Raw genomic sequence first — 25,388 nt, 5'->3', positions numbered from 1 at the left:
CTCTGTGAAACATTTGTTTTGTTGGAAGCATTTTAAAAATAAATCAGGCTTGATGGCTGGGAGGCAATATATAATAATCTGAAGCTTTTTGATTATGAACATGTTCATTTTTCTTGTAAAAAATGCCTTCAGTAATTCTTACCACTAGCTGGTGCTAGGATACAGTTTACTGAGTGTGCAGTCATGGTGCATCTGCATTATTAGCCTGCAGTGAGGAGTCCTTCATTTTAGTGTTCTGCTTGTGTATTTCTTTATACATTGCTTCTTGTCAGGTGTATCAATTCTTCAGTCATTCTTGTGGTTCTTGCTCAGTTTTCTGCATGAAATGCAAGAATGCTTTACCTTCTCAGATATTTCTATTTCTTTCCACTCAGTCAGTCAAGCATGCTTATTGTGGAAGTAAGCTAATTATTAATCATGACAAAATGAGCTAGAAAAATCCATCAGGAAAACTGTTTTCAGGGAGTAACTTCATAATTAGGAGTTAAACATTTCTTAAGTGCAGCACTTCTAGACTTCAATGAACAGATGATAGGATTTGCCTCCCTGAGAGTTGTGGTTAATAACAATGCACGTTTTTATATTCTCATTAATATTTTTCTCTTACAAAGAGGCATATCTTAGTGTCAGGAGTAGTTTCCTCAGGTTAAATCCAGCTCTGGACCACAAAGGTAACTTCATGCAGCAACTTACATTATGTATATTCTCTCACTACTTTACTAGTGAAGCAAAGGCTGCCTGTTAAGAGTAAGCTGTATTTTATTATACAATTTGCCTTTAAGGGCTGGGGTTTGGGTCAAAATCTCTTGTAACACCAATCTCTAAAGCTGTGTCTAAATTGTGAGAAGTGCACTTTCCTTAATTCTCTTTGTATAAACAGTTTGTGTGGGTGTAGACAGGAAAACACAATTCTGCAAATGGCTGTCCCTTATTTCTCAGCAAATTGCATCAGTGATAAACACACAGGAGAGGACATGCCTTCAAGAAGGAAGCTAGCATGTGTTATGCTGTGCTCAGTTGTTACTGCTTATTCAACTCCTGTGTTTTTTTGCAAAATGTTAGATAGGAAATGAGGAAGAGCTGGCATTCCCATCTCTTTTCCCTTGAGTACACCTGCTGAACCTGCTAATTCCTTCCCCGTTTCCTGCACAGGATGAATCAAAAATGTCATGAGGCAAAATATCCACAGGACTGTAAAGGAATGTGTTACTCGAGGATAACATGGTTGATAAAAGCAGGAAATGGAGTTGCTTCCCAGCTCAAATGAGACATACAGCACTAATTTCCTAAGACAAACATCAGTATATTTAAAATTGCCTTGTTAGAAAATGTTTAGTTGTTCCAGAGGGAGGGAGGAAGTGTTTTAATAAGGATTTAGGTTCATCCACTTCTAGTCAATGATTTAACTCAGTTGCTGGTCAGTACTGCCTTTAAGTTGTTACCAGATGGCAGTCTTATTGTAGGAAAAATGAGTTAATGGGCTTATGTAGTACAGAGAAATCCATTTTCTTAAAACATCAGTGACTTCCTGTTCTGCATAGGAGAAGGAAGAAAGAGGGGTTCTCTGAAGAGTAGGACAGACTCTTTCTATCATTTTTCCCCTCAAAAACCAGAGGGAGCTTCTATTTTTTACCCAGATTTAATTGGAATTGTTGCTGCATTGCATCAGTATTGTTCTTACTGTGCTCCCTTTCCTATTGGAAGGTAAGGATGCAATTACTTGCTGCTGCTGCAGCGTCTTCCTAGATTACCTCCTGTTAGGAAAACTAAACCTGGTTTATACCAGTGTTGCGGTACCATTTCAGAAGAAAAACAGTCCAGTTCTAAATGAGATACAGAGCACAAAAGACTGATGTTTACTTGATAGAACTGCATTAAAATTAATGACGCTTTCAGAAAGAACAGCCATGAAAAAAGTTCTTCTTTCCCTGTTAATTTTAAGGTAGATTTAACAATGGGGAGGAGAGGGGTGCAAAAGTATTTGCTGTTAACTCAATCTTTGACTAAAAAGCAGGTTTTCATTTGTGGAGAAGTGCATCCTGGGGTTTTATGTAGCTATAAGCACTAAGAGAAGCTATGTCCCTGATGTGTGTGATGAGGTATATTACAGCTGGAATACATTTGACTGGGCTATACTTCATGTCAAAATCCAGAACATACTCAGCAGAAATCGTCAAAGACGTCTGACTTTCTAATGGCCTATACTTACCATATTGAGGGAAGTTTGTGAACAGATACAACTCTAGTCTGGCAGAACCAGCACATGGCTCAGTAACTCACACCTGGAAAAGCTGAACTTTTCTGAGAGTATAGTTAAGTATTGATACAGTTTGCTGGAAGGTGTGGTGGACTCTAGAAATCTTTCAAAAGCCTATTTTTTTGAAAGATATGTTCTCATTAAACCAAATTAATGAGCTTGATTTGAGGGGTGTCTTTTGAATTTCTAGATTGATAAGGAAAAAATAAGCTTAAAATCAAATTATACTTTTTGGAAGAATCTGTATGTGTACAATTACTGATCCAACAGACTTGCTGTAGGGGGAGGATCTGACTTTGAGTGCTTTGAAGAGCAATTCTTTTCTGCCCTTCTGTCCCCATCAGTATTTCTTTGAGTAAAACTTGTTGATTTGAACTTGGATAAAAATTGTGATGGTTTAATGTAAGGGAGTGCCTTCATCCTTTGAAGAACCTACTTCAGAAGGTTTTAAGGGCAGTTGTGGAAAGAAAAGAATAGCTCAGCCATATCCAAGTGAATTTAAGTGAACTTCAGGGCTTAATGTTTGGTGATTTGAGGGGTTCTGGTTGCACATAAAAATAAGGATGTTGTATGTCTATGCAGTAGAACACTCTAATACTGCAAGAGTGGCCTGGGATGAATTGAGTGGTTCCTTATCCTTGTATTTGTGCTGTGATATCCCAGAGAACACTCTAGAACTGTGACTCTATGATAACCTTAAGTATAGACTAGGAAAAGATCAGGTTGATGACTTAGAGCCCCTGTATGCCTGACCCTGGACAAATGGGGGGTTTGAGACAAACTTCTAATCTGTCCGAACAAAACATTTCTAGGCATCTTTTTCCCTCTGATGCAAGTTTATCTGAATACTGATGTGGCTTAACATCTGAAATAGCCCACACAGGTGGGTAAGTCCATTGTTTCAATTCAGGTCAATCTGGAAATGTGAATGAAAATTAAACTTTTGTGAAGACAGTATTTTGCAGTTCTCTACTTTCTTTATTCCTTCCATTTTCTACTTTTTTGTGGATGGCACTGTTTGGTTTTGGTTTTGAACTCTCAAAATCAATCATCCTTGCCAACTGCTTTCTGGAAACAGAACGCAACCTTGAAAATGCATGGAATGTGCAGCACTACTTGCCTGCTAAGACACTTGCCAATTTAGCATTTACCGGAGTCTGAAAATCTGACTTCTCCAGCCTGGAAGAGCCCAACAAGCTCCATGATTGAATGGGGATCTTTGTGTTGCAGTCCAACTGTTTGTTGCAGAGCAGGGGGAGCTGTGGGTTTGGTCCAATGCCTAAATCCACAAGGCCTGGACAAAGACACATGGCTAGTGTGATGCTGGGTTTATTTATACGTAAATGCCTCCACGCTGCAGCTGTGAAAAATGTACAAAGCACTAATTCAAACTTCTCATTATGGCACCTCGTGTCAAGTTACATTTCCACTATTACCTTCTGTATCCACCGGTAGTTGTCTAACAAAAGTAGATGCTGAGAGCTTCAGTATGATTAATACTTCAGGTTAAAAAAGCTGTCTGGAAAAGGATGGATATGGTTAATCTGATTACTTCATCTAGTTAAGTAGATGAATATAAATAGCCATAACAATGTCTTCAGGCATGGTGTAGGCCAGTTATGACTTAAGCTTTAAATTGCAGTGGTTCAGTAGCATCTACTCTGCAAAACTTGACTGTGAAGAAATTATTTTTAGATGGAATAGTTTTTCATCAAAACCAATCAGAGCATATTTCTGACCTGAGGGTTCTTGGTAGATTCACTAAGTTGCTTTTTTCCCCGTGTCCTTTGTTGCCATCTTATATTAAAGAATATTAAGGATCATGTTACCATAAAACATAATGGAACATCACTTCATTTGCACTAATATGAAGCTGTAAGAGGACTACTGTTTAAAGATTCCTGTGTTGGGGGCTTTTCCCTGTGGTATAACCCGTGGCAAATCACTTAATCTGTGTATCATACTCCCCTGAACTGGAGGTAGTACTTGCCATCCTCACATGAATGATACATCAGTGCTTTTGAGTTTGAGAACTTTACAGAAAGCATTAATGTGCATGTTGCACTTACCTCTTAATGAAATGTGATTAAGATACTTGCAATAGCATATTGCAAGTGCTCTTAAAATAGTAATTACATTTAAAAGCAATTGCTGCATGTTTTAATTGGTATTTGACTATAAATGAACACTTCTTAAATTTATAGGGGTAACTTGAGATCTCTGTGACTATTCTGGTTCTTACTTAATTATTGCTAGTTTTATTGAATTAATTCTTCTGATGTTTTCTGTTCTTACAGTAAAAACATGCCTTAGATGAACTCTTGTAAGAATTGCTGTACTGATGCCTAGAAGTATTATAAACGTTAATGCATCAAGTCATTGCTTTCATAGTATACTACTGCTGTATATCTTCCCCACAGACACAAATACAAGGGGACAACGATGTTTATGGTATTTTTTAGTGACATCTGGCATTCTCACAGGAAGCCTGGTGCCTGCTTGTCTGTTAGGGAGAGCCACATTCATGACTCAAAGCCAAACTGCAAAAGGGAACATTACTGTTACTAACTATAAAGGAATGAATGTGATCAGGAGTAAGGACTTTGACTTAAAAGCAAGTGTTGATATATTGAATGTTGTTCCCTGTGAATAAAACTCAAACCTGGCCAGCTGGTGAAAGTATGGAGCTGTTGTTTCCTGCTGTGTTCTCATGCATAGGAAGTCTCCTGACCTTGGGCCTTGATTCTGCAAGCGTGTATACTGATCATTCATTTCAGCTTACAGAAGTATTTGCCCTAGGACAATGTGCTGTTTGACTTCTTGCAAAGCAGAAAAGATCCCATCTTCCACATAAATTCTAACAAGAAACACACAGCTTGTGTTCAGCCTACCCGTGAAGTCCTGAACCATGGGAAGCTAAATAATACAAGCTAATGAAAGCTCAGTCACAGAATGCCGCAGTGGTTTGCATATGGAATATAGACCTCTGCATTTCTAGACTGTTTGTACGTGAAGTTACAAAAGGGATTTAAGAATTCTTCAGTAGCATATAAATACATAACAAATATGACAAAGATTTTCATAAGCCGTTGTTTCTTGAGGTTTGCTTGAAGCTGAATGAAATGTTCTACACTTGAGATTTCTAGACAGCAAGGCAGTGCGAATCCTCAGAATATTAAATGTATCAGTGTAGCAGCAGTTGCTGTTTCTTCATGTTGACGGAGTAATGGAGGTGTTCTGATTCTTCAGAGCCCTTGCTTTCTTTAGCCATATACTGAGTATCCTGTACTCCAGCTGATACTAAGAAGGCAATTATGTCTCCACATTTTTGCTGGTTCAGATTTATTACCAAATACAGCAGTATTTAATAGTGAGTCTCCAATGCCCTCCGATTATGTTTCAGTGGAATATGGGCCATTTGGTTAGGGGTTACTTTTGCCTAAGATTACTAAATCTTTCTTTAAACTAGAGGGCAGAACATAAAGACACAGTTAAGACCAGAAGACTTAGATAGTTGGTACATGATGTTAAAATAGCTCTTAGTGAGAGATTCTGGAGTAGGAGCAAAGAACAGTTTACTTGAGCAGAATGCAGGCTGTTCAACTGGTGTTCTGTACATGATCCAGGAAAACATGAAACTTCCACTAAAGGTTGTCTGCCATCATGCTATGCATTTTTCAAATGGGGTCTTGTAACTTCTGCCTTAACCAATACTCAGAACAGGCATAAAGATAGTTTTCTCATTTTGTGGTATTTGCAAGTTAGCAGCAACTGAGATGATGCAGAACAAACTGGTGACATCTGTGCTATTCCCTGCAATGGTTGAATAATTCATAAATCCATGTGGCATTCATTTGGTCAGACATGAAGTGCATCTTCTGGGGTAGTTTTCAGTACAGACAAGAAATTGTTAAATCTAGAGTAACAGAAATTACTATTTTATGTTGCCACAATAAGAAAAAGCTGTAATCTTCCTGCTTTCATATGAGTTTACATGGATTTTTAGCTAATTCATACAAGTCACACAAGCAAATAGAACAGTCATGCATGAAACTTGGTGGTAACTCTCTTTCAAAAACCAGTGGGATGTATGGGCATGCAGAAACAAAATACCTGAAGTAATACGGCCCCCTTTAAGTACTGTAACCTAAAAGTACTGGGGCAAAGGGTGGTAATGTGAAAAGTTAAACTCTTTCTAGCCAAGACAAGTATGTCTTCAACTGAACTGAGTCACAGGAATTGGAAAGTGTATTAAGGTGTGTGTGAATTGTTTTTCAGGGATGGGACCTCGTGTGCTCATTTGTAAGAGACTGCAGGCTTGCTTTCTTGAAAGATAACTGATTTGATATACCAGAAATCTCAGAATTGATTGGATAAACTGCATGATGTTGTTACATGAGTAATGCTGCAGAATGCAATCGGTCATAGGTAAAAAAATATACTGACACTTAAGTAAAGATACCTTTAAAAAATAAGTTTAATTGAGGTCCCATGGTGGTGATAAAGGTAGTAAAAACTTTGTAGCCTACTTCAAGCCCACTTCTGTGTCTTGGATTTTATGCTTTAAAAACGTCCCAAACCAATTTAGCATTAGTAAAGAACTGACTTAAGATACACACTAGGCTTAACTTGTTACAGATTTTTATATAGTACGTACATGACTTTGTATGGTGGTATCATTAATTTTTCCCTTTAGTTTTATGCAGCTTTTGAGTGTAAGCAGAAATAAACCAAATGAGATTATGCTGGAGGTGAGATATGAATGTATTATTCCACAGTACTGTACTACTGTAGACCAATTCTGGGATGCATATGCTCTGAGGTTGCACTGCATGGGATTAGTATTTAAATGCAAAGACATGGCAAATTCCTTAATGTTAGTTGCACCCTTGTGTGGGTGCACACATACTCAGTAATTTCACTCTCTACTCTTAACAAGCTTGATTGTGTTTTATCAGAAGAGACCCTGAAAACAAAGTACAAGATTTAAGGTATATTTCAATTTTATTATAAATTGCCTACCTGTGGATACTGCTTGTAATGTGATAGGAATAGTTATTCAAGGGGAAAGTCATTCCTGTGGGAAAACTGTAGTTTAGAATCTTCTTCTGGTAAGGAAGAGAGAATGACTGCTCCAAGTAAAGTATTCCTGAGTATAAACTCAGCAATTCAGAGACAACTATATTTACTGACAGCAAGCTACAAACCAAAACCTTGTATCCAAATATGCTTTAATTCTGAGCTTGACAAAGAAGTCTAAATTCAGACTTCAAGAAACTAGTTTCTTTTTATAGATGACACAAAAAAAGCATGCCTGTATCTAGAAATTGCAGCCTTTGGATCTAGTCCGCAGTTCTCAGCATAGACCAGTCTGAAGATAAAGCTTGCTAGTCATCGGTCATCACAGACTGAGTGCCCTGTTACGTGAGCTTGAGAACTGCACCAAAAAGACTGCTAAATTACTTTTTCTGACATGTTTAGTTTTGATGATAGCTTCATTTATCAGTGTCAAATGAGTTGGTTGTAGACACTTCACTGATAAGACAAGTAGCAAAATAAGCTAGGAAAATTGAGGCAAGTTTAAAACATTTTATAAGGTTTTTTATAGAAAATAAAGAACAATTATTGTAAAATAAGACAATTTACATTATTTTTATTTCCAAAGCTCAGATTGGTATGATAGTTTATGGCACATGAAAGAAACAGAAAAGCAAATCTAGATAAATTGACATATTTAGCAATTATTGACCATATGGATTATTGTGATTTTTACACCAAACACTTAAGTGCCTCTAAAGTTTAGAAAACATGATGCGTTGCAGCCACCTGACATACAAAGCCTTTGCTCTGAACTCTGTGCGTTCAGGTACTGCTGCACTAAGTATGCCACAGAAAAGCTGTAGACTCTAAAGATGCATTATACCCCATTAACGTATTCTGATCTAGTGTTGCACACATTTATCAAACAAGCCAACTATACAGTTAAAAAACGAGACTGTTATACAGGAAAAAAAATGTATATACTAATTCAAAAGCTTCTACATGTTGGCTTTAAAGCGTGCTGAGTAACTGGTTAAAGTGACCCATCAAAACTGGGTATTTTCCAAGCACCCTTTAATTCAGGATGTGTATTTTAATCCCTGCATGTCTCTGCAACAAGAGAAGACAGGAAATTCCTGGTGCAACAGTCAGATGAGCAAGCTTTCAGTTGGTAGGTCAGTTCCAGCTGGGCCTACCATGTTTTGCCACATAATAACATAAGCATCAAGAGCAGAAAATCCATATCAACAGTGGAAGGATTTTAGCTTCTGATATCTAATATTTTCTAAATTTGTAAATATTTGGTGCTCTCTGAAGCTAATTCCTCCTTTTTGATACATTGTTTGGCAGATAAACATGCCACAAGCACTTAACCAGCCAAAACCACTTAAAAGATTCTGGATATGTTTTTTAAAGAAATGCATAAAATGTAATGTGAAATAATCTTTGGTAGCATTTCAAAATCAAGCTAGCATATATTACCTGCAAATCACATTTCAGATGTAAATCTCATTGCTGCTGGGTTTTTTCTTACTGCATAATCTTTTTCTTTCTTCCAGTAAACTCCTGGTTAGTAAAAATCCTATGAAATGTTCCATACTCTGTAGTCTGGGGAGGGGGGGGAAGGGGAAGAGTCCTTAAGAGTTGTGTGGGATCCCCATAGATCTGGAATTCTTCAACCATATTTTCTATGGATCATCTTCTCACACCAATACAGGAATAGTCTTTAGTTCTTATAAAATAAGAAGCACTTGTATTTTCTGGTGTAGAATGGCATGGTTGCTTGTTTCAACTATTTTCAGGGCCTGTAGAACAAAACACAGAGATTTTATCGTTCTTCATAGTTACCCAAATGCTTTAGTTACATTACTGGTTTTCCTGTCACTGCTTTTTCTCTCCCCAGTTCATATTTTGCTTTCTCCTAATGCTGCATGAATAGTATTTGTTAAATGTAGTGTGGTTTTCTTACTGCTTTTGAGTCTGGAGCCATGCAAATCTAAATTGCTTTACAATGAATCTTGCTGGCATCAAACCAGATTCCACAAATGTCCAGAGTAATAAGATAAAGATCACTTGTGTTCATATTATCCAGCACTTCCAGAAGTTGGTCCTGTAATACTTTGTAGTGAATTTTACCTCTGTGCAGTAGAATAATCCAAAACCCGTGCACCTGGTGAATATTATAAGCGTGCATGCAGTATGTGGCAAATTTTTCTGAAGCACATGATGCAGTTTACATCACCCACATCACATTGGCAGCTCTTGCTGAATCAATAGACACTGTATGATATGAAAATAGGTTATTTTGTCAAAATAGAAGCACTAGAAATTTCCAGAGCGATTCCTGTGACCTTGCTCAGAGGATGCTTGTTTGAAAAGCCTGATTAGCAATTTACTTACGAGTACCTGCCTGACATCTTCCTTACAACAGCGATGATTATTCCTGCAAGGATTCCAACTGCCACTATGATTCCAATAATTATTCCAACCAGAGCAATTGTTTCCAGACCACCTGAAAGAGGAAATTGGGAATGTTAGCATGTTTCTCAGAGACCATTGATAAGAGGCTACTGACAGAACTGACCCTGTTCTGCTGCATCCTGCTCCTTGGGGAAAATCTCCTTATCTTGTGAACTCTGAAGTAGGCCTGGTGAATTCAGCAGGCTTATTCGTAGCCTGTGGGCCTGCAAATGTGCATTTGGGCGGGAGGGCTCCATGTAGATGTGGCTACAGAGACAGTGATCATGAGAACCAGAGGAGGCAGCTCAGGGAGCAGGTCATGGCTCCTCCTGAAACTTTTATTTCAGAATAGCATGGGCACAGCTAGTGGCTTCTAGAAGGGGATCACCTGGCAGTTAAATTCTCCCTTTATTAAAAAAATTCCTGTGTTTACCTTTTTCAGTTTTCTCTGGTTCCCCACTCGGTCTACCTGTAAAGCCAGAAAGAGAATGATTACTTAATTGCTCACTGTGGTTTGTACAGAGTTTTGCATCCCAACTTATAATGGTATATCCAAGGAAAACTTTGTAGAAATACACTGCCACCAGATGTGATTTGACTGTTTCAAAGCAAAGCCTATAAACTAAAAACAAACTGACTTGAAATGTGATTGACAGACCTGCCATTCAGGTGGACTAAGTTTATCACTAATGTCTTTTGGTAGGTGAATCTGACATACTTTTGAGCCTCAGAGACTTCCAATGTTTGTGATCTGATTTTTGAGTTTGTACTTAAGGTAAAGTACACTCTGAACATCAGATGGCAACAGCTACTACTGTTCACATCAACCGGAGAAACCATTCTTCATTTATTTAGACACCAAGCTACCAAAAAAGTTGGTCTGGAAACAAAAAGACCTTTTTTTTCTCATAACTGCTCATCTGACCATTTCAAAGTAAGATTCATTAAATGTATGACCGGTTATTGGTACTGTTACGGGACTGGAATATCAGAGCAGAAAATATGATGCTTGTGTTCTTTTACTTGTGGTAAGCACAAGAGTGAACCACTAAGAACAAGCCTGGTCCAAAAGCCGTATAGAGCACGTGCCCATTTATTTGTGCCCATACATTCTTCTGTACACGATCAGACACAAAAGCACAGGTACAAGCTGTCTGGAAGACTGCTAAGCAGGCATAGGGCAAACAGGTCAGAGTGCACTTTATCAACCTTTTGCACCCATCTGATGCTCACAGACTACTGTATGGACATGGGTGCAACTTGCTCTATATATGCATGACATGCGCATGAAACTTGTGTCTCTCCAGGGAAGCTAAGGCAAAAACCGAGAGGGCAGCTGGGTTGTAACAGTTACGTTTTCTGCATTTTAGGGTCTTTGAGTTGGTCCAAAAAAAAAATTTTTTTTCTGGAGAGCTGTTTGATTTTCATACTAATCATCTGAAAAGAAAGTGAAGGCTTCAGTGTTATTGCCTGCCTTGGGGGGAGAACCAGCAGTGCACTGGTAAACAAAATGGTATAGCTACTCATTCCTTTTGTCAGTGTACGTGTGTTATGAAGTTAGGATGTGGAGTGATTATTAAGGAGTAATTTTAGAAATCTTACTTTTCACTTTCGAAAACTAGCAGTGCTACCTTTGAGAGCACCTTAAACTTGGTATTTGAATCTTCCAGATACGGTTTAGTAGGTGGCAGTAGAACTTTGATATAACAAAACAGAAGAGAGATTTTTCTTACCATCAACATTTTCTGTGTTAACTTCATAACCAGTAGAATTATCACTGTCTTCAGCTGGGGCAAATGCACTTTCTGTGGTCATCAGTTGTCCAAACTGCAAGAGATTTGTTACATTGTGTAGTCTTGTGGGCAACTACAAGAATTGGGGGGAAAAAAGAGGGAAAAGAAAACCTCAGTACATTCAGTCTGTGTGTATGAAATAAGCATTTCAATTTCTTGGTCCGTCAGGTGCCCTACGGATGCTTTTTTAGCTATGACCTGTCATCTTTGACTTGTGTACAGTGACCAAAAAAAAAACCAAAGTAAGCTGATTTGTCTTCCCAGCTGGAGGCTTTCTAGATCAGATGACTAAGTTTTCAGGAGGAGTACAAAAGGTGTAGAAGACTGCAGAATACTGCAGACCTGCCTTTTTTTGTTGTGTGGGTTTTTTTACACTAATTTGTCGGTTTGGTTTCACTGAAGCTAATGGAGAGGTACTAAATTAGAAGAGGCAAATGAATAAGCAGGTTATGAATGCTTTTTGCACCACAAAAACTGCCAAAAACATTTTCAACTCTGTCACCTTTCAACCTGATTGCTTGCAAAGCAAAAGCATTGACATTAGACCATTTTTATGTTAGGACTCAAGGTTATTCTTTAATTTATAATGATTATTCAAAATCTAAGCCACAGGACAATATCAGAATATGAAATCAGGGTAACCTAAAGGAATGATACTCACCAGGGTTGGTAATTCTTCAAATTCTGTGTCATTTCTGTCTCTGAAATCAATTGTTGCACTTTCCTCTCCTTCTAGAACTGAGCTTGCTGAATAAAATTTTAGAAAATGAGTTAGGATTTTACTTGGTAGTCACATGTTCTGGCTACTTTGACATGTAAGCCTCGTTAAACATGAGATCTATGTAATGTTCCCTCTCCCTGCCCCTGTGCACTTAAGTTTGCAACATTATTTGGATTAACATTGAATTCTGCTATACTCTCGTACATAGCTGTAGGATAAAGAGCTTAAGTAGACATCCCTTAACCCTGGTACAACCGTGAAACCTTGAAACGTACTTGTTACTAAACACTTTGTCCAAGAAAAGATTTCTCTTTTTAAGAAAAGATTTCCACACACACACCCTGGGTGGATGTGACTACTCCAGTAAGTTAAGTGTTAGCTTATATATTTGGATAAATTACTCAAGCATCTTCCATTTTCTAAAATAGTAAGAGCTTTCTCCCATCTTTCAGCTCAGTCCCAGCTGCAACCTTTATTTTTAGAACTATCATTAATGTTTATGGGTGTATCTATAGTTCTGAAACTATTCCTACACAAATTTATTCAGAGATTTTTCTAAAGTTGCAAACCTTACTTGCCATAATTTGAATTTTTTAGGTAACAATGTAAGGTCTTCCTTTTTATTCTAGACCTATATATGTCATCTGTGCTCTTTGATATAATGGAATATATAAATTTTGGCCCACGCAAGGCTCTTTCTTTACAAATACAGCCAGACTTCATCAGTAGGAAAAATTAAATGAAACAGGGTAGGACACAAAAGATATGGGTATGTGGAGATAACTGGCAATATCAAGAAAATGTTGAAAACAAGTATCATTTGATTAAGTTTCTTGCTGATTCATAAAACTATGACCATACACAGTATGATGTTAATGTACCGTGATTTCTCTTGGGAGTTTCTAATTCACCATGATTATAAAGCTAGGTGAGGCTGCTTGCTATGCTGTTGCCTGGGGCATAAGAGTTCTGCTAATTCCACATACCAGTGTTTAAATTTAAGCAAAAAGCCAATAACAGCCATTGTCCTGAGCAAAAACTTAAGGCAAAAAAGTCCCTAAAACTCCTGAAATTCTTTCCTGGATTAAAATTTTGCATCTAACTTCAATTTATTTCATCAATCAGAGCAGAAGTTTGTCCAAACATCTTCAAATCCAGTTTATATTTTTTCAGCATAATACAGAAATAGGAAATATTGCAATGATAGCTGAAGGTTATGTGAATGAGAGTCGTGTTCATTCTCTTCAAAAAAGCAGAGAATTTTTAGGGGAGTTGGAGAAAACCCTGGATGCTCAAACATCATTTGCCAGTGATGTGTGAAGATAACAATTGTCAGCTGCTAATAGGTTAATTATGAACAAAGAATACCTAAGCCTTTTTTCCTTTGCAAGATAGTTTGATACGTTTATAAACTGGTAAATATGAAGTGGTAGATTGGTAGTGTGGGGTAGTGATCTCTTCAGGGAGGAGAATAGCAATTCACGTAGGTTATTTAAAAACATTTGAATATTTTATGTAAAAGAAATATTCATGACCTGTTTGTCTTACTAAATCTTAACACTGTTTTTAGTATTTCACCTGGTTTTATTTAGTGACCTAAAAACACTCTCATCTCCTCTGCATTTGAAGTTAGACTGTTTCTGAATTTTTAGACTAGTTCCAAATAGTAAGACTATTTCTTCTGAAAGACTTTAATACTCCTAAATGCACCCTGTGTTGTATATGATAGAGAGGCATGTAAACATAATTTTTATTCTGTGACTGAAATTAGAATTGCCACTTTGATCAATATCAGTCAAAATTGAAAAAAGGATAGGATCACTTTGGATCAGCTGCGCATGGATCACTTGGAAATTATTCTTCTTTAATTGTGAGGCCCACTTAACTTTTCACTTTTAAACTTCCCCTTTTAAAATGAAAAAGTTATTTCAAATTTAAAAGCCAATATTTAATTTTGAAATAAGTTAAAAAAAAAAATGCACTGGCACTTTAAAGGAAATTTTTCATACAGGGGATGAATGATTTGACATTGGGGAAAAAAAAATCTGGTTTTGTTTGAGACGCTCATCTGAATTCCAGTGGGAACTTGCAAATATTTTTCTTGCTCCCAAAACTCATTTTTGAACCAAACTAAAAAATTTTCATCCATCTCTCACAATGTAAGGCCAAGAGCTTTGTCCCATTGCCAAGAAACTAAACACTGATCTAAACTTAGATTTCTAATTCCATGTTTACTCAAGTAAATAGAATTTTATATTTTTATACCTCTATAAGCCTGAATACAGATACACTTTCTATTTAAGAGCCAAAAGGGTGTGCAAGTAGTACTTTAGTCACTAACAGATGAAGAAAGTATATTCATGTTATGCCAATATAAGGCCCAATATAGTGGCTAATTAAGCCAGCCAGTCTCCCAAAAAAATCACCTTATGATCCATGGAAAGACTAGAACAGGCCAGGGTAAATCATATTTCTAGGTTAGATGGTAAAAATAATGTTTTAGTCATTTTTGATTGAAATATCCAAGGTGAGCAGCCTTGGATTTTTTCTGTTGAGATAGCATAAAGGGGGCTTGACTTTTAGGTGTGTTGCTTTAGCCACCTTCTAAAGATCAAGGCATTTTAAGATATGGCACTACTTTATAAGACTTATCTTTTGTTTATAAAGTCATGTCTTTAAAGTAGAATATTGGGATTATGCTATGTACATGTTAAGAAATGGCAATAGAGCTCAACAACATGAGTTGTGTATGGATCAGTTTACCTTGTAAGCACAGTCAGAAGTGTAAAAACATCCTTTATTCACTAGTTGCAAAATAAGCACAGATGGAGAAAACCCATTACCAGAGGAAAAACCCCAAGCAGAAAGTGAAATAAGTTTTGTATGTTAACAACAAGCAGCTTATTCAGAGAAGCTGCTTATACTCTTGGCATGGTGGTAGCTTTCAGCTCTGAAGAATTACCTGATAGTGAAGGCAGGAAAGGAAATGGTGTCACAGAACAAAGGCGTAGAGAATTAGTGAGTGTCACAAACATGAAATAATTATTATTTGTGATAAAGTTATTGCAGATTCTTGGCCATGAGTGACATGTAGAAAATCTATTTCAGTGCATTTGCCCTCTGTGTGCAGTGATTGACAAAAGGAGGTGGCCCAGATTAATCTTGCCTAATTTTAGGTTCTTAATAAAGGTGCCTAAAGAAGGTGTCTGCTTGCCCTTATCATCTTTTATAGTCTGTAGGGAAAGATAAATACTTCTAGAAGGTAATTCAGCTCACCTGAGATTTGGGTCATCCTTGGCAGTGCTGCCTTTGCTTAACTGTAAAGGGAAACTAGAATAATATGGCTCCACTGTTAACTTCCTAAAGCTCACAGGCAGAAGTGATTTCTGTTGATGTGAAAGTCTTGTCCCAGCTCTACCCAATCTGCATGATGCTCTGTTTAAGCTGAGGTCCTGTATTTGCTGAAGAATAGCCCCTGGACTATATTTCCAGGTTTGTTTTTCTGGACAGGGAGTGGAGGTGGTCTGGGTGGTAGTTAAGCAGATGCTACTCAACTATTACCAAAAGAAAGACCTGGGAGGTAATTTGTTACTGGTGTATTGCATTTGTAGGAAGGAATATGTGACAGGAGACAATTCTCTGTTGGAGAAAGTCATAATAAAGTAAAAAATATTTAAACGAAATTGAGAGAAACTATCGGACTTGAACCTTCTTTCCCTGTACCCAGTACAAGGCCTATATACCGCTGACATGAAAGAGAATGTAAATGGGATGTAAGGGTGTGTATGTGCTTTAGTCATTGCTGGTTTCATCTGATGTGGGCCAAATGTAGCAAGAGCCGCAGGGTTAAGTAGTGCTTCTGCATATGTTCTTAATACTATCTTAGAGGAGGCTGTAAATAAAAACAGTGCCTCACAGTGCTACGATTGTCTTCAACTAGCACTATGGCCTCTTCTGTTTGCAGCTATACGTTGCTGCAGATGTGAATTAATCATTGCATCTCGTTCTGCCAAAGTTCCAGCTGGGTGTGTTTCAGTTCAAAGTCGCCAGCTGCTATCAGGCTGCAACTTCTCACACCAGGAGAAAATCTGATGTCTTTAAAAGTTTAATATTGCTTTGAAAACATCCCATGGTTAAGCATCCCATGACCCACTTAGGGGAAGATGAGCTCACTGCTCATTGTTATGCATGGGGTGACAGTTTACTAGAAAAACCTCTTAGGGTTTCTTTCAAAGCACAGTGGTTGTGTTGGAAAGGAGAGGGAGTTGTAAAACTGTTGTTCATTAGCATTTCTTTCTGGTATCTCCAAAACCAACAAAGATACTTTTGAAGATGAAAAATGTTGTAGGATCTTGTTTCTTTCCCAGCAGTCTGAGTAAACCCAGACACTAGTGGGCAAGGGCCGTTGTAAGCCTGTATTTTAGCTTAGTCCTTGAAATAGGAAGCCTTCAAAATACAGTGAGTATCCATCTCTGTGATAAGAGACCAGTAGGTAAAAGCTGCTAACCCTAAAGGATTCCCTCTACCAAGAGCTGAAATAACATGCTAGTTAATTTTTTTAGCTGTAATAAATAACTGAAGCTGCTTTTCTTTTTTTAAATAGGAGCAGAGGGGCGATGAGCAATAAAAGTTAACTGTCAAACAAAAGTTTTGGTTTTAAAATTCAAGTTTATTTTTATCTGTATCTTGTCAGTATCCTATTTTATCCTACCCAGCTGTGCTAGGTAGGTGCTTTGTGGAACGCTTCTCTGGAAAAGCAAGGGACAGAATTCAGTGGGATGGGTCACTTGGGAGATACCACTCTGAAATATTACTGAGCTACCTATCTGGAGTTGACTGATGTTTTTCAGTATCTGCTTCCTGAACTGTTACAGACCAAGCGGTGCTGTCTGAAGGACTGTGTATGTACATGTGTGTTAGCCATCCTGTTTTGGCTATATTTTACTCAGCGTTTATGTTCTGATACAGGAATTCCCTTTCTGAGGAAGCATTCTTCACTCAGACCTTAATTTGACTGTGAGCAAAGTGAGTCTTAAAGTCAGTATCTCATTACTGGAATTTTGTTCAGTTCTAGTTCAGTGGAAACTTTTATTGATGGTGGCGGAAGTAACAAAACCGTATAATTTGATAAGGTATCTGCCTTATACAATACATAATGTCCCAGCAGCAGCTCTGTAGTTTTCAAATACAATTTTGTCTGTTATTTGGCTTCATCCTCAATTTAAACGTATTCCAGAGTCGGTTCCAAAACCCACCTCATCAGCTTATTTTTTTTCTGAAAGTAGTTTTCCATTATTTTTCTACAATTGCTTAAACATTTTTTGGTATTTAAAAAAAGCATATAGGTGTCTTTTTGTGTGTGTGAAATGGTTCAACACTGCCAAATCCAGGCTACAAGACTTTTTGGGCTTTGAAAATTTGAGGTTTTAAAGAATATAATATAGTGGCTTTTGAGTTTTGCCTTCTGAATTTTGAGCCTTTGGACAGTTAAAACTTTCAGACTTTAGAAAGGCAAGGAAGCTTCTTAATGAGAACTGAAATTCTCACTTGTACCTGTGGCTCCTGCAGAACTCATGACGTGCAGTATCCTGAGAGCCTTGTACCCTTAGCCTGTTTGGAGCCACAGCATTCGCATTTTCTCTTTTTCTGTTATTTCTGGAAGTTGGAGTAATATATTATGCCATGATAAAGAAATGCCCTGGCATATGTTTAAGTGTCTAGACTTTTTGTTGTTCAGGAGAAAGTATGTACTGTCTAAATCCTGAAGTGCTTCCTTATACAGAGACTGACAGCTTCACTTTATATAATGAAGGAAGCTGGATGACAAAATCCCATGAACTTTGGAAAGTATCTGCCAGTTTAAAAATGGAAAAATGGTCATGATGCACAAGGAAGGATTTAGCTCAGCCTTATTCACGTGTACGACTGACTGTGTTCAGGTATTCCATGTAGCTCATGATGACAATGTTTTGCTGAATTGTCAGAAACATTTCCTTTGGTCACCACACCCTGCTACAGATGGTTTCTATTGCTGTGGCTGGCTTAGCCAAAGGAACAAAGCCAGAGTTTAAATCTACAGTGCCAAGTGGCAAAGAACCACTTGGCTGTTTCTGAAGTAAATCACATGTCTTTTGAATGTTACAATAGTCTACATTGCCCATATATGATACCCACAGAAAAGCAAAACAAGATATATTTTAAGTGATATAGATACAGATAGCAGATATAGAGAAAAATAACTGCTCTTCAAGAGCTTGCTGTATGTTTGAACCGCAACCAAAGTTACAAAACAAAGCCAGAAGAGGAAAAGGTGGTAACATGCTAAGCTTTCTGTTATGCAGGATAAAATTGGCCACAGCACTGTGGGCATTAAAAAGGAAGAGACTAACTCCATTAGGGGACATTCCTTTAACATATTCCTTGCAGAACCAGAGATGAGTCTTCTAAGACTTATGCTTTTAATAATGTTGCTGTGTCAATCTTTGATTTCTTGTCTGATATACACTGACCTCAGAGCTGCTATCCCATGAATGTGGGATGAAACCGATTTCTTATTTGTATTTGCTGCCCCATGACCCTGTTGCCCCGTTTGCAGTCTTATTAGCAATTTTGTTGTTTTCTTTGAGCAGTAGGGGTTTGACTGGGGCAACAAGATTGGAATTGTGATCAAGGTGTAAGTCTGTTTCGCATCTTTCTGTAAGTGGAACATAAAACTCCAGCATTACAGTACTGTGTTTATCACTGTATGGCTGACAAGGAATGAGCGTTGCAGCGAAGACAAGGAGAAAAATACAAAAATTCATGTAATGGATCAGCAAGTTTTACAGGGTGTGCAGCAGAAAGCAGACAATCTGTGTACAAATATTGGGATATGTAAGTGCAGACAAAAGGAATTAAGAAATGACCTCTAATACAGTAATAAACTAATCTTTGCCCTGAATCACTTCCTTCCCAAAACTCTGAGGCTATAGCCATATGCCCTTTCACGGCTCCCTTGATGGAGGTTACTAATCCCTTGTATCTGCCAGCAGAACTGGCATGTTTGCACGATCATTTAAACTCATTTGTTTGAAATATGCATGCTAAACACTAAACTGGAAACTGGTTAGGCTTTAATTTTGTTCACACAATGATTTTTTGGTTAGCTGCTATATATTGCCACAGGGCAAACAAGATCCATTCAAATATGTTTAGTCTGACTTTCATAGTAACTAATAACAGACTACCTAATATTTAGATGGGTTTCATAGTCATAAAAACATTTTGATATGCATTTGGAATTAAGTGTGTCCCCTTTACAGATTTAACAGCATCTCGTATACTACTCAAGCCCTCCTGAGAGAGTGTGTGCTCACCTGAAATGGTGTACACAGTGGAACTGTGTCCTCACAAAGGATTATTCTGATGCATTTATGCTGGATATTGTAGTGTTTATAATCAACAAATACAAAGATGAAAAAACACAAGGAAGTCATGAAGTAACATGAGGATGTGCTCAGCATCACAGTTTCTCTTTCCTTCGAGGGTCTTTGGCCAAGCTTCTGAGACAGTGAGTTGAAAATCAACAGTAAATTTGGCTCTTATTTTTTCTCATTTGTTTCTCTTTAGAACATCCCAGCATACCTATAGTCCCAGTCCTACATCTTTTTCTGAAATGCTGTGTAGCAAGTTGTGCACCACACAGCTATGTGAAGCTTTGCTGCAGCATTAATTCAAACTGAGGGTATGGTATGTACACACAGGAATCAGAGGAGGCCCTTTCAGAGGCTGTCCGTCTGCACCATGGATCTGGGATGCAGTGAATAGTAGGACCTGGCAGCATTTGGGTCCATCCTGTAGTCCCTGACCGCATCCAGACAAAAAGCAAACAAACCAACAAAACAAACGTGCAACTGAGACAGACCATATGTTAGAGCTGGGCAAACAGTAGTCATTTCTGTGGTACACATGTATGTATGGCTTGCCTCAAATGACACAGAGAGGAAACACTGCATGCTTCTGTCAAAGCCCAAGAGCCTGCATGCTGTGGGCTATCCTTCCTTTACTGTTTTTTTATCTGTTAAAACGTGCTCTAGGTTCTCAGCTGCTTACTTTTGCAGATGATTTACAAGTCCTAGATCTGGGGTAAATGCATGGGTTCAGTGGAAACTATTGAATTACAGGAGCTGAGAATCTGCCCTGTTTTGTTCTCACTGTGCAGCCTGAGTTAATGAAAGGTCCACTTGTAAGCTTTTAAATATTATTTCCTTTGCTTGTAAAGTTACACAGATTCAAAAACTAATTTTTGAGATGGAGATGGGAAAGCCTCTCTGCTTTCCCAACAGGAGAAAGCAAATTTTATCTGTTCTCTGCTAGTCTTTTACCAAGACACTGCAAAATACAGACTCACTAATTTGTGGACCCACTAATTGAGATCCAGTAAGATGTTTTTCTCCTTTTTGTGATAATTAAGTTTTGGGTCTCAGACATGTAGAGCTAGCTTCATATCATGCTCGTGTGGTTTACAAGAGGTATATATGGGGACACGTGCACAAGTGTACTCATTCATGACGCAGCCAGATGGAGGGCGAAAGGTTTTGTCATGCTTATTTAGTAGAAAACTGGCTCCCTTTTGAGTCACATGTGACTGTTCATTTTGGTTGTTCATTTCATTTACTACCAGCAGTTACAGAATTAGATTTTCAGAAGAGTTTAGAGTTGCCTGACTTTATTGTTTAGTTTTGCTACTGAACTGGCAACAGAGTTTGCGTAAATCAAGATACTTTCAAAAAAATACTTTCTTGTGTTTTTGTCAATTCTGTTTTTTATGATTTTTGAAAAAAAAAAAGCCCCAAACTTTAGTCTTTCATGTTGACTCTAAACTTCAATTTCCTTTCTTACCATATAAACACTTTTCATCTGAATTACCCTGTGTGTGCTTACTCTTAAACCAAAACAAATGTGAAGTAACATGACCTAGTATAAACCTGTTCAATTTGGAGACTTGCATAAGTAGGTATAATCTAGTATTTGCCTCTAGGTAAGATCAGGCATGTAGACAGTTGATACAGCACAAGTGACATGTGGTGACTTGTTAAACAATCATGTTAACTTTTGTTCATGTTATGTGACAGCCAATAGAGTAATCTCCTTCTCTGCAATGATACTTGCACCATGGGAAAGGTTTCAGATTGGGAAATGTGTTGCCTCTGTAAAGCACCCATCTGAATGCTTGTGCTTTTAATTGTTTGATTAATGCTGTGCCCAGAAAAAAATTAGGCCAACTTCCATTTCAACTCATTTGTTCTGAGCCTGAGTTTTCATATGCTGAACAGGATCACTGAAGGACAAAAATGTATCTGCTAATCATTTGATAGGAAATGCTTTAGTCTAAGAATTCATCAGCTTATATAGAGTGCTCAAGGCTGTCCTTGGTGGTTATAAAGATAAAATACTTGGCTGGTTTTGTCAGGATTTAAACCATGAATAACACAACTAGAGCATGTGTGAATATGTTTAAGTAGACAGTGATGTAAGCTTTGTTACTAGGTTTTCTTTCTGTATTTTTGTTAATTTCTGCCATTAATTTTATTTGGAAGCTCATATATGAGGAGTGAAGTGAATTAATAAGTTAATTATCTTCTCCTCCACATCAGCAAAGTATTTTATGCTTTTACAGCTTTGTCATGTTTTGCTTTATGTGACCCCATTAAAGGAGCCTTTATCCTTTCTTTTGGAAACCACATTGCTGACTTTGGGACCAAATATTCCTGTTCAGAGTAACACAAACCCAGGAAATCTTGACAGAAATATTCATTCATTTTTAACTTACTGATGTTAGATGTAATTTGCATGTTCTCTATGAGCAAAGAATGTTTAAGCATTTCTGACTCTCCCTTAAGATTCATAGGTTTTCACTGAAATGTTTGTAGGTTGGCTGGTAGTCCTGTTATTGGGTCAGTGGTGACTGCTATTTTTCAAACACATTTCTGGTTCATAGTTGTCCTAAAATGGTTTCTGCACCTCTGTTTTCTTTGTAAAGTTGCAGCAACTCAAAGACAGTAGATACTAATGAAACTACTCAAATTGTGGATCACTACCTGGAAGGGGAAAAATGCTATGCTTGAAACTAGGATCAACAGCTGAATTAAATTTATTGGGCAATTCAAGGAGGAATTTGGAACCAATAATAATCCTTTTGGAAATATGCTTCCTGATCAAAACAAACCTGCTTTTCTTGATTCAGCCTCAATCCATAAAATAGAGTGCCCAACTATAACAAAAGGGTAGCTGCAGATCCAGGGTTAAGAGGTATCAGAATCTGAAGGAGATTTATTTTCCTCTAAAACCCCTCAGGCCAAATTGGCTACCCCAGAGGTTCAGGTATCTGAACGTGCCCACTCCACCTATACAAGCCAAAAAAATTCTGCCATCTCCACTGTCAGTGCAGACACAGATTGCCAAAGGTGGAATTGTCATTTTGAGTTTGTTCTAACTTGTAACTGCTGATGGTTATCAGTAAACAGCAGTGATACACATGCTAAATATTTGAGTCTTGCTTATTTTATATCTGGAGTCTATTTTCCTGGTGTATCCTTTGGAAATTATCCTAAATGACTGGTTCTATGTGAAGAAAAATTCATAAAACCTAAACAGACGTAGCAAGTCTTAAATACTGTAAACCATGTTCTCGACCCAACTGTCAAGTTTAATGCAAACTATACTGGTAATAAAACAGAGGTAGAATCTTGCAAGCAGGAAATATTTTAATATTTTTCTGGCTAGTAGGGTTACAACCTGATGGTTGCTGGACTCCTCCTCTGAGTTGAGAGAAAATATGCTTTAAAATTCCCCAAGAGCCTGAAGATGAAAAACTTTTTTTTTCCTGTAATTCTGGTATCCTAGAAAGTGCTTAAGGTAATTATATAAAATGGTGGTGGTTTTGCCTCACTTCTAGTGGCTTTAAACTTTGGTACATTTCATATTAGTGCTTTTTAAGGATAAGCTATCTGGATGAGCCTAGAAAGCAGTATTTGTGACTTACCTAGTATCTGTTGATTTTAAATTTTCTGTGAAATGTTGAAGCATAACTCCAACTTCCAGCCTCATATTCTGACAATACTGAACACCAGGAATTCCCATTAGAAGTTTCAAGCCAACATCCACACATACTGTATGTTGATATAGCTCCATTATTTCCAGCAGAATAATAGTTACCAGGCCAAAATCAGGTCATATGTTTCAGCTGGGGTCCTCAAATCCAAGTCAGACAAGTAGATTTATGCTTTGGAAGACCAGTGGGTTGAGTTTCAGGTTATTGTTTTCGGAACATGTTCCAAGTACTAGTGCTCTGTAGCAACGGTAGCTGTATTTCACCGCTACAGGCACACTTTTTGTTTGCGCATACATCAAACATCAGGCACGTTGCCTGATGGCCAATTCATTCATTATGAGTCAAATACTACACAGAAAGACTGAATTTGAATGTGATGTTCCTGAAATCAAGTACTGCTCAGGGTAATTCTGATTTACTGCTAATAAATCAGACTCTTCCCCTTTAGCTGCAAAAAGACTTAAACATCTGGTTTACCTAAAAGTGTACATTGTATTTTTCTTACAAGATTCAGAAGAGATAGTTTGCCAAATAAACTTTTTCTGAGTAGATACATAACACTTCAAACGTATCTTTGGTAATAATAATTCTTGTTTCAGCCTCCCTCACTTGTATATATTACTTATGGCTAAGTTAGTATTAGCAAAACCCTGCATAAGGCTCAGTTCTAAGCTGTTGTAATGCCTCTAAGTACAGAAGCTAAGCTCCTGAACGGAAAGATTTGTAAGTTAACTTTCGTAGAGAGTTTAATCACCTAAATGTCAGTTACAACTAAATTATTGCTTGTAGTCTCCTTTGCATATATTACAGGGGAACTGAAGGCATTTCCAGGGGCTGTTGGTGTAATGCCTTCCCTGACTGCTACTACTGTTCTCCTTCCCTTACACAGCCACACACAGAAAATTCTTTTCTAATAGAGCATAACTCAGCCCATCTGAAAACTTTTGATGTGTTTCATTCCTGATTACAGCCATAGTAGATGCCTAGTAGTAGCTTAAGAATTCAAAGGAAAGTTTTATGAACAGGATAGAGGAACTATGTTGCTTACAAGTAAACACACAAACTGTTACATTACAGGAAATGACTGGAAATAATTTTAACCAAAGTTTCTTCTTACCTTCTTCAGCAAGTGCTATGAAAGGCACGCTCCCTAGAACGAAGATGAAGAATTGAATTTTAATAAACATCTTTGATCTGCTTAGAGAATAGCTTTCCAATCCTGAGACCAGATGGATTCAAATTCTGATTAATTTTTTTAGAGGCAGGGGAGAATTGAGATCACAAAAACAAATAACTGCAAAAAATACTTTGGTATTCCAAATATTCCTTTAACTGCTGAAGTCTAAAGCGGGAAGTTTTCCCAGATAACTATACAGCTAAAGAAAACTGAGTGGAGTCCGCATTATTTTCTTTAGCCAAGGGGTGGGAGCATGCCTAAGGTGGTCCTCAAAGAAGAGCCAGGCCCGCCCTCTGCACTCTGTTTGGTCAGTACTGAAATGATGATCTCAGCCCAGGTTTAAAGTTACAGGAGCTGTTGTGGCTTTCAGAAGACTTTTATTTAGCAAAGAGGGAAAGGGTATTTAGGCAGAGCGAGGTGTGCAGGGAGTTCCCTCCCTTCTGCAAACTGCCCTTAAAAAATATTTAAGGAAAAACAGTAAGCACATTTTTCCTGTTATTTCCAGCAGTGAACTGATGCTTTTTCATTTCAAAGTGAGCCCCCATGTTTATGTGAGCAAGTGTGGTAGTGAATGTGCATTTAGGGGTACTGAAATAGTTTTGGGATAGGTTATTTAATTCTGCAGTAAATACTGTCTGAATTTTTCTGCATGTCTCTTTCAGCCTGTGTCCTCAGGTGACATCCTAGCTGTACTCTAGCATTTATCTCTGCCCACATGCTTGCTGGCCTCAGTGTGCTAATATCACCCTATAAAGATAGAGGATTTTTCCATTTTGTATGTAACTATTAGTAGGACAGCTGTACAATGGTCTGTACAGGACTAGTTACTATATGTTTCTGCACATCAG

General features: G+C 37.7%; 2 protein-coding genes across 7 annotated transcripts in view; one reads left to right on the top strand and one right to left on the bottom strand.

Moving 5' to 3' along the window:
- LRRC38 (leucine rich repeat containing 38) overlaps positions 1-25,388 on the top strand; it is a 68,246-nt gene that overhangs the window by 7,535 nt on the left and 35,323 nt on the right. The window lies entirely within an intron of this gene.
- PDPN (podoplanin) lies at positions 7,832-24,684 on the bottom strand. 6 transcript variants are annotated; one of them, XM_074892816.1, is made up of 6 exons: positions 24,481-24,684; positions 12,212-12,297; positions 11,491-11,623; positions 10,191-10,226; positions 9,698-9,809; positions 7,832-9,102 (listed from the first exon to the last, which is right to left on the bottom strand). In XM_074892816.1, the coding sequence occupies exons 1-6, from the start codon at positions 24,548-24,550 to the stop codon at positions 9,096-9,098; spliced, it is 444 nt and encodes a 147-aa protein (XP_074748917.1). In that variant the 5' UTR covers positions 24,551-24,684; the 3' UTR covers positions 7,832-9,095. The 6 variants fall into 6 exon arrangements, with proteins under 6 accessions (XP_074748917.1, XP_074748920.1, XP_074748918.1 ...); XM_074892819.1 differs by having other exon boundaries at positions 9,704-9,809; XM_074892817.1 differs by having other exon boundaries at positions 9,708-9,809.

This window comes from Strix uralensis, chromosome 23, assembly GCF_047716275.1.
Source record: "Strix uralensis isolate ZFMK-TIS-50842 chromosome 23, bStrUra1, whole genome shotgun sequence".
In the NCBI taxonomy this organism is placed as follows: Eukaryota; Metazoa; Chordata; class Aves; order Strigiformes; family Strigidae; genus Strix; species Strix uralensis.
The sequence above is the reverse complement of the archived record's forward strand: the minus strand, read 5'-3'. Positions and strand labels throughout refer to the sequence as shown.

Coding starts and splice junctions, on each gene's coding strand:
- PDPN (XM_074892816.1), bottom strand. CDS start 24,550: ATGTTTATTAAAATTCAATTCTTCATCTTCGTTCTAGGGAGCGTGCCT. Junction 12,298..24,480: donor CATAGCACTTGCTGAAGAAG/GTAAGAAGAAAC, acceptor AATTTTATTCAG/CAAGCTCAGTTCTAGAAGGA. Junction 10,227..11,490: donor TAACACAGAAAATGTTGATG/GTAAGAAAAATC, acceptor CTGGCTTTACAG/GTAGACCGAGTGGGGAACCA.